We start from the raw sequence: 14701 nt of genomic DNA, 5'->3' as shown, positions 1-14701 counted from the left end.
CTGAAGCAGTGGCCTACCTTTGACCAGCCCCCTTTCCCCCCCAATAGCGTCTGTCCTTTATTTTTTTATTTCTCACACAAGAGGTGATGCTTTCTCATGACAAGCAAGTTTGAATAGGAAGAGGGTGAAAATCTTTGGAGGCTTGCTAAGCAAATTTGTCCAAAGACTGTCTTGTTTCCCCAGGGTCATCCAGCCGTAACCGTGCCGCCTGTCCTTTTGCTTTCCATGGGAGGTACAGCGTGTTACAGCCTTAGCCCTTTGCTGGGGCTATGGGAGCTCATGCAGAGGAGGGGAATATTTGGGCTTTTCAAGACATTCAGGGTGTTTGGGCTCTGGAAGAGGAGGTTCTAGTGGATATAACTAGGTTGTACCTGCTTCTAGGAGAGAGATTGTGAATTGCAGGAAAACTAGAGGAAAAAAAAAAATAGGACCACACTGTTCTTCATGTTTCTTTTTTGAAAGCGTGTTAGAGAAAAATGATACTCCACAGTACAATTTCCCTGCCTCTTTCAGGATGCTCCCAGGCCTGTTTGTGTACATGTGCCCTGACTTGCCGGTAGCCTTTTGATAGCCTCTCCTGCTCGAGCACAGGGGAGCTGTCTGAGCATCAGTTTGCTTGGGAATTCCCTTGAAAGCATCACTCATCATTGAAATCCTGCTTTGTGCTGTTTGGCTACATAGGTGATCATGTTCCTCCATGAAACACGTTAACAATACCTTTCGTGACGTTGATTTGACAGGAATAGCTTTTAATTTAGCTACGCCTCATTTGTTCCTGTGTGAAACTTGTCTTTACTGACAGTATATGTTGTTCATGTTTTTGACTCGTAGATGCCTCAACGTTGACCAATTAATTCTTCTTAGCTAGATCTCTTGATTTTTGTAGTAAATTCCTTATCTGCAGAGAAGCCCAGAAAAACCTTTCAGCTTAATTACCATATTTATTCAGTGCAGCACTATGGGGTTCTGATAGGGATCAGATGTTCCTCATAGCAGTGTTCTCCTGAAACTTCATTTCAGTGTATGAACAACAAAGAGAAAGAGAGCAGTGCATGTGGATAATAGAAATTATTTTGTATTGAGAAGTTATTCAGATTGAAATGAATTCTTCATCGCTATAATATTCAGGAGTAAATGAAATCACAGTTGAGTCTCGGTGAGTTAATAAAGGAGAAAAGTTCTTGGTCTTTAAAGGCAGAACGTTGCCTTGAGGTCTGTGCAGCCGTGAGGACTCTTGTATGGGGTGAACTCATCACGTAGCTGAGACAAGCCCGAAACAGGAGGGGAGGTCATTCTGTGTGGGTGACCAATAACTCGATGCGTCCAAGCTCGTTAAACTTTTGATGATGGTAGAAACTGAACTCTGTTCCTTTTTAGTCTGAGCTCTGTGCCATCAGTTTGCTACTTTTTGGATTTTTGCTTTTAATGTATCTTAAGCACAGCAGGACTCTTGTTGGATGGTTTGCATCCTTAAAAAAGGCAAACTGCAAGAATGTGGTATAAAACGAATGCCTTCTGAATGTCATCTACTGCATGGAACAGTTTCCACTAATTAATGTGTTACTTTTTAGCTCAAACAATTAATGCTTCAAGATTTCTAAGGGTTTTGATAAATTTTCTTAGAATATGGGGGTTTTTTATTTTCAAATACAGTGATATCTTGTGCTCCTCACTTGTCTGGAGCACATACGTAGGGATTTTGTGCAGCAGTGAGATGGAGCAAGAGAAAAAGAGAAGGTGCTACTGAATTCCCTACCTCTGTAATGAAACACTTGTGTTCAGAGTCAAGGGTTTTGTCGAGGCGGATTCCAAATGTGCTGTTTCCCATAGGCTACAGTGGTTACAGCTTCCTCGAGGTCTCTTTGCTTGGGATGTCCTCACTGGTCTGGTTGGTGAGCATGACAGTGACATGAGTTTGTTATTACTCTAGAGGAAGGGCAGTAGATCAGTCTGTCAGCTTGTTGGTGATGCTGTGTGTGGCCAAGATGGTCTAAATCATGAGAAGGACACCTTGAGTCCCTGTAGGCTGAGTGTTTTTCTGTCAGCCCATCTGTCTTTTCCATGGGCAAAGTGGAGGGATGTAGTGAGGAACTAATACTTTTTATTGTGCTTGAAATTGCGTAGGAAGACATAAATTACTGAAAGACCTGCTGTGTCCTAAATGTTGAAATAAATTTGTTCACTTGTAGTTTTGTGTTTACTCTTTGGTCTTCACTATCAACTGGAAATATAAAAAGGAAGTCTGCTGGAAATACAAGGATCTAGGCAAAATACGTTACGTATTTCTCACTTCTATTCCCTCACTGCTCTATGACCAGACAATATCCAAACTCACTCTGCTCCTGCATCTGTCTTACACATGTCTTTTAAATTGGGCAGTATATAGGTCCTGTGTCTTGTCTTCTCTAGGTAACTTCTATTTTCCTTCTCTGTTTTTGTAGTTAGATGCCTCTGCTATGAAACTGTGGCTTTCTATGAGGCTTTCCCTGAGTCTGGTGCTCAGTGTTTAAAACTTGATGCTGATACATGATTTCTACTTTCCTGTTTCAGGGTTTTTCTACACAAGCCCCTTCGGATTGCTCCCAGGAAAAAGGTTTTGTCTTGATGCAGTTACTTTTTCTGTCTGGCTAGATCTTGTCTAAATGCTGGTAGTCCCATTAGGTGAATAAACCAAACTTCATCATAGGCAGGCACTGGTACCACAGCCTCTCTTAGCACAGTGTAAGTCAGAGCATGAAATATTCAGGCATAAGGATATTCAGACAGTTGGTAAAAGAAATCTGGGACTCACGAACTGTATATCCAAAATTCCATGAATCCTTCAGGGAAACCTTTGTTGTCAGGAGCTGTGTGCACACTTGAACTTGTGCCTGTTGCTCACTGGGATATCGAGCATTAGCTTGCAACCCTTGTATCCTCTGTTTCCCCAGAGGAGAGGATTTAAATGCTAGTGATCACATTTACCCAGTGATCAAAGTGCTGATATTTGAATAAATTAGAATGTTTCAGGTCTTTCTAGTTGCAGGTCAAGCTTTTTGGGCTGATGGTTCTAGTGGACCTTAGAAGGCTTTTTCAGTTTTCTCAGTGTTTTTCCTGTGAACTTGCGATCAGAACTAGATGTATTATGTGGGACTCATTAAAGCCCAATATAGGGGTAAAAAGTTAGGCATTATTACGTGATATTCCTCATTTCCTCTTTCAATAATCAGATTCGTGTGGTTGATCTGTGTCTACAGTGGGAGCTCACTGCCAGTTGAGTAACTTTGAGCGTCTGATGCTTCATTTTCCTTACGTACCTGAAAATTAAGCTCAGCTGAAACTCTTCTGTGAAGGAAGGCTGCCTTTGTAGGCACTGAGCGTCCCTCTCGAAGAGAGACACGAGCCAGATGCAGTACATGCTTCTCCCGAGTTGTTTGTACTCTTTGCTTAGTGTCCAGGGCATATGGTGATGTTCAAAAAGTATCTGCAGCTCCTCACTACCTGGAGGTGATCAGCATCTGTGGGACCTACTCTGGGGTTTTGTTGAACTGAAAAGTATGTCATTCACATGTTTAGCAAGTGATCTCTGCTTTGGGTTACTAACCAGAAGTCACAGTTCAGGCTTTCAGTCCTTAGCCGCTAACTTCACACGCCTGCTGCATGGGAGAGCATTTGTGCTGTTCTAGGGGTTATTTTTCCTGGCCCTTGCCAGGTTGTTGGAACGACTCTGATCTGCTCTGGTAATTCTGTGTTTGAATTCCACTGATAAAGGCACCGAGCAGAGCTCAGGCTAATGCACATCTCTGCCAGATCCCTGTAAAAGCACCTCTGCTGTGCGCAGCAGTTCCCTCTTTACTGCATGGCTGTTCCCGTCGTAAGCCTGCTTTCTCGGCTTGTTCTCTCTTGTTCCAGGCTGCAAGCATGTGAAAGGCATTCTCTTGTATGGACCTCCAGGCTGTGGTAAAACACTTATGGCGAGACAGATTGGCAAGATGCTGAATGCCAGAGAACCAAAGGTGGTCAATGGTCCAGAAATCCTCAATAAATATGTGGGCGAATCTGAGGCCAACATCCGCAAGCTGTTTGCTGATGCAGAAGAAGAACAAAGAAGGGTAATGCAAACATAGATAAATAGCATGGTCAGTATGAATGTGCCTAAAGAATGACCGGAAAGGAGGTTTATAATGAGAAAATTACTGCTTGCATTAAACGACTGAGTCACTGCTTAGCTTGTGATTATAGTTACTCCTGTAACTGAATATTAGTGTTCTACAGAGTCACACAGTCAGCTGAAAAAAGCAATCTTAGAACCTGAAAAGGTAGCTGGTCTTCTAGCTAGCTATGCTGGAGATGGACAGGGTGATTAGATTCCATGCAGAGTTATTCCAAAGTAATACATAGTGCCCATCCTGCTATGCTTTGTATTATGTGGTGTGTCACCTGCTCAAAAAGTGCTTAAAAATGGGGTTGTGAGAGTTTTTCTGGTTTTTCTTTTCTCCTCTTTTGTGGGGAAGACATAATTAATCTATTTGGATTTTTGCTACTAAATTCAGGTGGCACATAGCACAGGATGAGTTTCAAATAAGCTTGCATGGTTTCAGATTTTTGGGTTACAGGCTTTTTAGTATATTAGAATCCTCAAAGTGTTATAATCAATACATGTCAGTTTTTCTCAGCAGAAAACTGGTGGATGAGAATAGAGTCTCAAAACTAGACAGTATGGATCTTTGAAACTTGGAGACAAAGATTCTGTTTTTTCCAAACTTGGTGTTTGTATCCATTACTTTAGCTGGCTATCAAAAGCCCAGTCTTTAGTTTGAAGATGTAAATACTTATTTCACGTGTGCAATGGTAATTTTTCTCTGCTGTGGATTACTTAATCTTGATAAGGTTTTCTGGTAAAGAAAATACAATGTCAGGCAAGTCACAGTTAAATATAGGGAAGCCTTTTCAGAAGACATTAGCAAAGGGCATTGTATCCCTTAATTGTGTTTACGCCTAACAAGACTGCGGATTTTGCTAGTGGCTTGAAACCATTTAATTTTCTTCTGCAAAAGATTTATTAATCATTAAGTCAGCTTAGCGTGGTAACCCATACTGATGTAAACAATCTCCTTCTCTCTGGTTGTTGCAATGTAACTGAAAGCTGTGAGCTTCTTTTCCTTTGCAATAACACACCTGTTAAAATAGACTTTATATTGGCTGGAGGGGATGGTCCTGATGACAAGTTGCGAGATTAAAAAGGTCTCGAAAAGGTTGGTATTGTAATGACTTGTGTCTGGGGCAGATTGCCAGTGACAGCACATTTACCCAGTGTTAATATGGTCTCCACTGTCCACAAAAGATGTTTTAGAGCTGGAATTTGAAGGGAAAAAGCTTCATAATACGGTCACAAAAAGTATCCTGTTCTCTTACCAGCTGCAACTGCTTCACCTTTGAGTGAACCTGGAAATAAGCAGTTCTGCTCCAGATTGGCACTGAACGAATGGACTCCTTAAAAATATCAAGAACAAAGCTGGTCTGGCAAGCTGTACGTTTACCAACTTCAGTACAATCTGGGGTATTTCCCGCATCGGGTGCATCCCTCCGCAGATGTGCTTTGTTCTCTGCCTCTCTTTCGGAGGGCTGTCCCAGATACTGAGTACTGTGACCCTTTGAGCTTTGGGCTTGTGCTTCTCTCGTTCAGCCTAGACCTCTCCCTTGAAACACAGCTTCTCTTACCAGTGTCAGCTGTGAAGCCCTATGTTTGGGCAAAGCCCACTGACCACCCTGTTGCAGAGGATGGCAAGATGTTATTCTGGAAAGGGGTCTGATACGTACATAATATGTGATACTGAACCGCTTGGAGGTATCAAAGTTCTGTGTCTGTGTGGCTGAGCTTGTTGAGAGGTTACTGTTTTGTCTGGATTACTTTCAGTGATGACATGTGGCATTCCTGACGTGTTTTTCTCTCCAATAGCTCGGAGCAAACAGCGGTGTGCATATCATCATTTTTGATGAGATTGATGCAATCTGCAAGCAGAGAGGAAGCATGGCGGGCAGCACTGGAGTCCATGATACTGTTGTAAACCAGTTGCTGTCTAAAATTGATGGAGTAGAGCAGCTCAATAACATCCTGGTGATTGGTATGACGGTGCTTACTTTTTCTGTTATGGGATCTGATTGAAAAATGCTGATATTTTCCTCATTGCAGGGCAGCTGGGTTATCATTGCTGGTATTGGAGCTGTTTGGACTAACCCAGACCGAGTGATCGCTCTTTGATAAGCATCAGTAGCAGATTTAAAGCAAGATGGTGCTGTAATGGGCTGATATTGCTGCGTTCAATGATTTCCTTCTTTAGCTTTAGATGACAAGTGTTTCATAGTTTAAGCAAACTTGCAAGGAATGATACGCATTGATGTATCGGTGTATGAAGGAGTGGGGCTTCTCCAGCTGTATTGTCTGGTTGTCCTGATGCCAGGAGCCCTGCAGATACAGGCACAAGTGCAGGTTTGATCCCTGTTGCCCAGACTCTACTTCAGGGCACGACTCTTCCAATATTCCTGAAGATGGCTGTCTTTTGCCTGTTCCCTCGAGACTCTTTGAGGCATCCTCTTAGCTCAGTGGGCTGTATTCAGGAGTTGGACAGGAGCTGGAGACCCACTGAGTAAGCTCAGATAATGCTTGTTTTGTTTTTAACTTTGAATTTAGGCATGACCAACAGGCCGGACCTGATTGATGAGGCTCTGCTGAGACCGGGGAGACTGGAGGTGAAAATGGAGATTGGTAAGCAACCTGGCATATTGCAGTGCATAAGCTCACATGTATTGACAATCATAAAGCAATTATATATCCTAATGTGGACAATTAACCAGGATGGCATAGGTGCTAAACTTCATGCAGCTCCCTCCATAATATTACATGTAAATTTAATGAGCCAATTAAAGTACTTGCTGATAAGCCATTGACCCGATATCAGTTTCTGTCCAGCAGAAGGGGTAGGTGTGGGCAGGCAGGACCCTCTCGCGTGAATGAAAGGAGCCAAGTGATGGCACCAGACCGTTCTTAGGTGGAAATGGTGGAAGTCTTGAACTCGTAGAGCAGGCAGGAACAGTGTGTGAGTGATTCTTGACTTGGAGGAAGTGCAGATCATTTTATTTGCATGAAGTGATAGCAGAGACTTTCACTGCAGGAACTGCAAATGTTGAACAGCATTGGCTCTTGGCTTCTGAAATCAGCAGGTCTGGGTTATTTGCATCAACAGAACTAAAAGTGAGCCAGAGAGCTCTGTTAGCTATTTATTCTAGTGAGCTGGAAAAGAACTGTCAGTAGCTTAAAAGGGTCTTTGTAATGGTACACATCTGCCTGACACCGATGCAGATTAAATAATGGAACAGCTGGTAATGTAGGATTTATTAAGAAATTAAGCCCAGATCATCTTAGATTCATGAAAATAAGTCTCTGACTTTGCATTTGAGATCAGAAGTTTGATCAGTAAAGATCATGGTGGAGTCTAAAGGGTGACTAGACTGTGGTGCTCAGTTCTAAGCTTAACAGTTCACAGAAGAAAGTTTAAATAGAGAATAGCCTGGGACTGATTAAAAGCTTAATGATCCTGTCTTGCATCGAGAAACTGAAATTGGTTGAGATCTGTGTTTAATTTAGAGATTGAAAATGCAGTTTTGGATGTGTAGCTTGGAAGAGCGCATTAAATATTTTCCACTAACCTTCCACAGATGTACAAATGTCACAAAATATTTTCTCTGTGTTCTGAGTTAGGCACCAACTGTCGTAAAAGTAAAAATTCTCAACTGTAGTGAGTCACAAAAAGGAACAGGCAAGGCTGTGAATATTAATATGTTTTGTTTCCTTCCAGTTGCAGAAAATAAGATGAAAATGCCCATTATAACCCTAAAAATCCTATGATACTGTACTAGAGTGGCAGGCAAAATTGTAGTTGTCTATGCTGGTTTGAACTGTGAAGAAGCTCTTGAAATCTTATCTATCAATGTAATCTAAAGAGCTTGCTGGGGATTTTTTCCATTATCTTTAAAGGGTAACGTCACTCTTTGAAAGAGCCAGAAACGGGAAAGAGTTTTTGTGATAGCTGAAAAAGAAAGATTTCAGGCAAAAGAAGGAATGAGGAAATGAAGCCGATGACTGCTAAGGCAGCCACAGAGGTAACTCAGGCAGGGAGCTGCTGCTGCTGCTGCTCCAGAGCTAATGCTGTCCTTGAGTACTGTAGGGAACAGTTTGTATCAGGCGTTGGATGTCAGGACTAGAGAGACAACTAGAGCGCTAGCTGGGGTTTAGAGATCTTGTGGCGCACAGACAGCATGGGTGGTTTCAAATATGCCAGAGACGCGAGAGACTAAGACATTTGTTAGATGCAGGAAAAAATATTGAAAGAAACTCATGCCTGCTCCTGGCCTAATCCAAAAAGGGCAAATTGGGAAGGGTATAGCAGTACATAGAGAATTATTAGAAGTCAGGCTGACGAATAGTAATGAGAGAATTAGCATTGGTAAAAACTGTAGCCACATAAGTCTTTGCAAACTAACACAGCTACAAGGCATTGAAGGGAAGACTCCATAAAGAAAGTGCTTTAGGGATGAAGAAGTGTAGCCACAGTGACAGTTGCCTTAGAACAGCCTCATACTTGAAAACAAATGCTTGATAGCAACTGTAATTAGTGACCATAGGAGAGATTGATTGTATTGCAGGTGTAGTACCTGCATCTTTAGTTAACAAAAGTTAATTAAATTAAATAAATTCCAGGGACTGAGTGAGGCATCCCTAGAATAAATTCTCAGATGATAAGGACTGAACACTGCTGGGGACTATGTACATTTAAAAATGTCTTTTCACATACCCTCAGCACAAATTCTAATCAGTGCAAATTATCAGATCCTTCTAATAAAGGCTGTGAAGGTAGGTTGGAAAGTGAGCTAAGGAACAGCATGGATTTCCCAAGATGATGATGTGCCAGGCTGACTTGTTACGCTTTCTTTTAAAAGGCTTTTCTGTATCTTCCATAATATGGATTTCAGAAAGGACTTGCAAAGGTGCGAACTGGGAAATTATCACCTCAGCTGGAAAAAATGAACATTTAATGAGAATGGTATGGGCCGGGTGAAGAGTGAAGTCAAGACCCTGAACTTTAGGACAGTGAACTTTCAGTTGATTAAGTAATTAGTGGATGGGACCCCCTGGGAAACTGCCCCCAGGGGTAAAGGGGCAGAACAGAGCTGGCAGCTCTTTAAGGACATTTTTCTTAGCACGTGAGAGCTCTTGAGTCCCACATGTAAGAAATTGGACAAGGAAGGCATGAGACCACCATGGCTCAGTAAGGACCTCCTGGTCAAATTAAAGTGTAAGAAGGAAATGCACAGGCAGTGGAACCAGGGACATGTATCCCTGGAAGAATGTAGGGACACTGCCTGGATGTGTAGAGACGGGATCAGGAAAGCTAAGGCACAGCTGGAGCTGAATTTGGCAAGGGATGTGAAGACTAATAAGAAGGGCTTCTGAAGGTGTGTTGGCTAGAAAAGGCAGACTAAAGAAAATATACACCCCCATCCCCTCCTGATAGATAAAACAGGGGAACTGGTGGCAACAGACATGGAGAAGGCTGAGGTATTCAACAATTTTTTCCCCTCGGTTTTCGCTGGTAATCACTGTTCCCACATTTTTCAAATCCCTGAACCTCAAGGCAGATGAATTCCTTCCCATCGTAAGAGACGATCAGTTTTGAGACCAGCTGAGGAACCTGGACACACACAAGACCGTGGGACCCAACAGGATACATCCCAGGGTCCTGAGGGAGTTGGCTGATGTAGTTGCTGAGCTAGTCTCCATCATACTTGAAAAGTCACGTCAATCAGGCCAAGTCCACAGTGACTGGACAAAAGGGAATATTGCACCCATTTTAATGAAGAGTAATAAGATGCACCCTGGGAGCTACTGGCCAGTTAGCCTCACCTCAGTGCCTGATAAGGTCATGAAACAGATCCTCCTGGAAGATACGTTGAAACACATGGAAGACAGGGAGGTCATTCGAGACTGCCAGCATGGCTTCACAAAGGGCAAATTGTGCCTGACTGGTTTAGTGGCCTTCTGTGGTGGAGTGACTGCGTTGGTGGATAAAGGGATGAGCTACGGGTGTCATTTACTTTGACTTCTGTAGGGCCTTTGATAAGGTCCCTCACAACATTCTTGCCACTAAGTTGGAGAGACAGAAGTTTGATGGAAGGACCGTTAGATGGATAAGGGATTGGCTGGATGGCCATGCCCAAAGAGTTACAGTCAATGGCTCAATGTCAGGACAGTCCCCAGCATCTGTACAGACTGGGGGATGGATGGATGGAGAGCAGCTCTGTGGAGAAGGATGTGAGGATACTGGAGGCTGAAAAATTGGATGTGAGCCGGCAATGTGTGCTTGCAGCCCAGAAGGCCAATTGCATCCTGGGCTGCGTCAGGAGAAGCATGGCCAGCAGGTTGAGGGAGGTGATTCTCCCCCTCTACTCTGGAACAGCTCTGCTGTGGAGAGAGGCTGAAAGAGTTGGGGTTGTTCAGCCCAGCAAAGAGAAGGCTCTGGGGAGGCCTTACTGTGGCCATTTCGTACTTAAAGGGGGCTTATAAGAAAGACAGAGAAGGACTTTACCAGGGCCTGTAGTGACAGGACAAGGGGCAACGGTTTTAAACAAAAGAGGGCAGGTTTAGATTGAATATGAGGAAGAAAGGTCTTACAATAAGGGTGGTGAGACAGTGGAACACGTTGCCCAGAGAAGCTGTGGGTGCCCCATTGTTGGAGATGTTTAAAGTCGGGTTGGATGGGGCTATGAGCAGCCTGATCTAGTGGGAGGTGTCACTGCCCATGTAGTGGGGGGTAGACTATATCTTTAAAGTTCCCTTCCAACCCAGACAGTTCTCTGATTCTACAGTTCTGTGACAATTGCAGGGTGGAAACTGGGCTTAGGGCTGCCAAGGGAGTGACCAGATTGCCTTTGTATAAGGTGGATTCCTGGTATGGAAGCCTGAGAGCAACCAACTCGGGAGGAATCCTGAGGAAAGGAACTAAACCTTATGCTTTTTCAGTTTGCCAGGGGCAGCTAGTGTAATTGAATGTTCTCAAACAAAAAGCATCATCAAATAGTCTACTTGTAAGAATGAATTGCTTGTGGTGAGAAAGAGCCTTTGGAAGTAGGACCATTGAGCAGTGGGAGAGGCTTTGCTGCAGTTGCTGTGCTGACACACTGGTTGACGTGTTCTGTTTAAAACCTCAGGCTTGCCGGACGAGAAGGGTCGATTCCAGATTCTTCATATCCACACAGTACGGATGCGGGAACACCAGCTGCTGGCTGAAGATGTGGACATTGCAGAACTGGCAGTTGAGACCAAGAACTTTAGTGGTGCTGAACTAGAAGGTTTAGTTCGAGCTGCTCAGTCTACTGCTATGAACAGACACATTAAGGTCAGTCCTGTTATCCCTCACTGGGGCAAGAAGAGGGAAAAGAATTATGTTGGAATCTTTTCTTGAATGTTTACTTCTGAATGGGTACTAGCATCTCGGCCTACCTCATTAGGAGATGAAATTCATATGGGCACCACCTTTTCACTGTGCTTTTACATGGTTCTGAGTTACCTCTGCCATCTCCTGACCTCCAAGTGGCTCTTGTGTAGCTCGGTGGGAGTGGAAGGTGATTGCTTGAGAATGTATTTTGATAAGAACTGAAAGGAAAGTTTTCAGTTCAGTTTATGGGTTGGACCCAGGAGACGAGGTGGAAGTGAGAACAGCCAGTCGTACAGGAGGGATCTCTGCTGGAGCCTGTGCAGCGCTAACTATTCGTAAATGATCTGTAAAGACGGGGAGAAGCGAGGTTACAAGCTCATAGCTGTTTTGTGGCCATAAAGATGAAGGCCACCTATGGAAAACTGCAGAAGGCATTTTGAAATATGTGAGTGCATAAGGTGTAGTCAGTGCATTTAAGTGTACACTGGGGAGAGAAAATTCAAAAGGGTGTAGGCAGTGATAGGGACTGGCCTGACCATTACTTGGGGTCAAATTCTTGGAGTTATAATGATCTTGAAGTATCAGCTCAGTCCTTATCAGTGAAAAAAGCAAATGCAACATTAGAATTTACTGGGAGAGGTGTACAGAGCAAAAATGAGGCTGTGATTATGTCCTGGATAAAATCTCCGTTACTTGAATCTGTGCAGTCCTCGAGAAGGTTATGGATGTGGAAGGTCAGCAGGGAAGGTCAGGGGTGTAGGAGGGGTTTCACTGGAAGAGCGGTTAGACTAGGATTTCTCAGCCTGAAAAAAATTTGGTGAACGGTTATGAAGAGTATGTGAAATCATGAGTGGGCTGGAATCGGTGGGTGGGGAATGACTGTTTACTCTTTCCTAATGCAAGGACTCAGAACAGCAAACGATACCAGCAGGGCCATGACCAAAGCAAAGCAAAGGAGATGTGCATTGTGTGAAGAAGTATTTAAGCTGTGAAGGCAATCCTTTGCTCCAAGATGTCGCTGATGCTAAAATCTTGGTGGAATTCAGAAGGGGCTTGTACAATGTCTTCCATTTCAAATAAGAACTCACTTGACGATTGTCTCGGTGTCCATAGAGGCTTGTAATGTTCTCAGCTCCCTCCATGCTAGAGGAACGTTGCCTTGCTTCCCCAATGTTTGCTCATTATGGGAGGTCAGTGTATCTTTAACTTGAAACGAGTTAAAGACCATGAAATGTCAGGTTATATTAATCCAGATGCAAAACAGTATTCAGTGGTGTTGAAATATGAGATGATGAGTTCGTGAAGAAGGAGGCTGAAAGGCACAGCCCCTTTGCTCTGGTGGCCAAGAACTGGTGTGAATTGCTGCAGGGGAAAGCCTTTGACATCAGTTCCACAGCACTGGTATATTTTTAAGTAAAAAATCTGTTTAGCCTCGATTTAGCAAATCATGCTTTCATTTAAGCGAGAGAAATCATTGGTTGCTTAGACATTCATGTCTCTTGGGAGCACTCTTTTCTAAAGGAAAACTGGCTCTTTCTGCTAATTTTTCTTGTATAGCCTTACTACTTGAGAAGTTGTTAATTGTTTCCTATAGCAAAAAACCACAAACATCAACAGTTTCTCATTTTCTTGTGTTCCATCTCAAAGGAAAAACCAGCACCTCTGGAGGTATTTTCATCCCTTCGCAGGCAAAGCATTTTCCTTAAATAATTAATTTTGCTTACAGTTGAGGATTTTTCAGTGCTTAATTTAGGGTGAGTTTGGAAACCATTAGTGTTTTGATATATTCCGTGTTGTGCCAAAATGTCACAGTGGGAGAAGGGAAAATGGCGATGCTTAAATGTAAAAGAGCGGTCCCCTCCTTTAGGTTGGTATGTGACTGACATCTTAATCATATATGTATCTTTATTCCGAATGTGAAGCGGCCACGCTTTGTTTTTCTTTTCAAGCACTTTGATGTAGTATTTTTGGGTAATCTTGCTGTTTATTCTGAAGATGTCTTCAGCCAAATGATGCGCTAAGGTATTGTATTCTCTCCCACAAGTACTGCAAAATTTAAAATATACATCATAGACCTGACCTAGTTTTCAGAAGTACCTATGAGAAGCAAGAGCACAAACTGAAAATCAAAGGGCATTATTCTTCTGAATCATTTAAACTCTTCTGGTAATCTCTCAAAGTGTGTGTGTTAAAAATTAAAATCTATAACTCATTAAAGACTAGGAAAGAAAGACCCTCCCCTGTTTTAAGTGTACAAACATCAGGAATATATTAATAGTGTTTCAAGTACCTTCACTTCCCTCTGCAAGGCAGAAGAGTGATCAACCCATACTAAGGATCCACTAGTATTTGGCATCCTGTATTTCTGCTTGGTGGGTGTGTTTATGGGAAGGGACTCTCATGTCAGCCATCCTCTGGGTGTAGTTATGTTTTTGGCACAGTGTTACTGGCCGAATACCAAAACCTCTGGGTTCCTGAGGTGGTTGTTTAGAGGCTGAGTTTACTACTCTGCAAGACAAACATAACGTGATTATCTTTATTATTCTTTTTTCCTTCCCATGCTCAAGTGCACTCCTGTTCTTGTGGATCATCTGTAGTCAGAAGAGGATGTTGCTGAGACGCGTTTTTGAGCGTTAAAATTATTTGACTCATCCATCTTAGGCAAAGGTGGTAGAGGTTGCTATGTCTTCAAAGAAACCCCTTGAAATCCCAATTTGTACTTCTGAGCTATCAGATCATGTAGGGCCGTTATACGCTCGGGTAGAAGCAGGTGGTGGTGTAAGACTTTCAATGAAAATCATACTTGTTTTGGAATCTAGAGAGATTTGTTATGGTATAATTGGGAAATCCAGAAGTTATCAAAAGTCTTTCAAGGCTGCAGTTTGGTGGAAAAGGATGGAGATATTTTGCCTCCTCTCTATGCTACTTAAAAATAGGTTTCTGCCTTACCACTTATCAGTTAGATGACTTGATTTTCACAGGTCAGCTTCTGCCCCCTTCTGTGACTAATCCTTTTTCTGATATCTCTGACTCTGCTTGGGATCCTCAGCAGGCTGCACCCATAGGATCAGCGTGTAACAGCCAGTGTTTGTATGCCACTGAGTGGAAAAGGCGAGTGGTGGACATTGTCTACCTGGATTTCTCCAAGGCTTTTGGTACGGATCCCCACAGCCTCCTCCTAGAGAAACTGATGTGTTACGGTCCAGACAAGTGGTCTGTGTGGTGGGTGG

General features: G+C 43.0%; 1 protein-coding gene across 1 annotated transcript in view; it reads left to right on the top strand.

Annotated features, from left to right (window-relative positions):
- The window catches only part of NSF (N-ethylmaleimide sensitive factor, vesicle fusing ATPase), a 71848-nt gene that overhangs the window by 31547 nt on the left and 25600 nt on the right, over positions 1–14701 (top strand). The window contains exons 8-11 of the mRNA XM_086477890.1: positions 3892–4091; positions 5939–6104; positions 6671–6745; positions 11245–11432. Of these exons, the coding sequence (XP_086334016.1) occupies positions 3892–4091; positions 5939–6104; positions 6671–6745; positions 11245–11432 (629 nt within the window). The remainder of the gene's footprint in view (positions 1–3891; positions 4092–5938; positions 6105–6670; positions 6746–11244; positions 11433–14701) is intronic.

The sequence above is a fragment of the Leptosomus discolor genome, chromosome 25, assembly GCF_034619465.1.
Source record: "Leptosomus discolor isolate bLepDis1 chromosome 25, bLepDis1.hap2, whole genome shotgun sequence".
NCBI lineage: Eukaryota > Metazoa > Chordata > Aves > Leptosomiformes > Leptosomidae > Leptosomus > Leptosomus discolor.
This window is presented reverse-complemented; position numbering and strand designations above follow the sequence as displayed.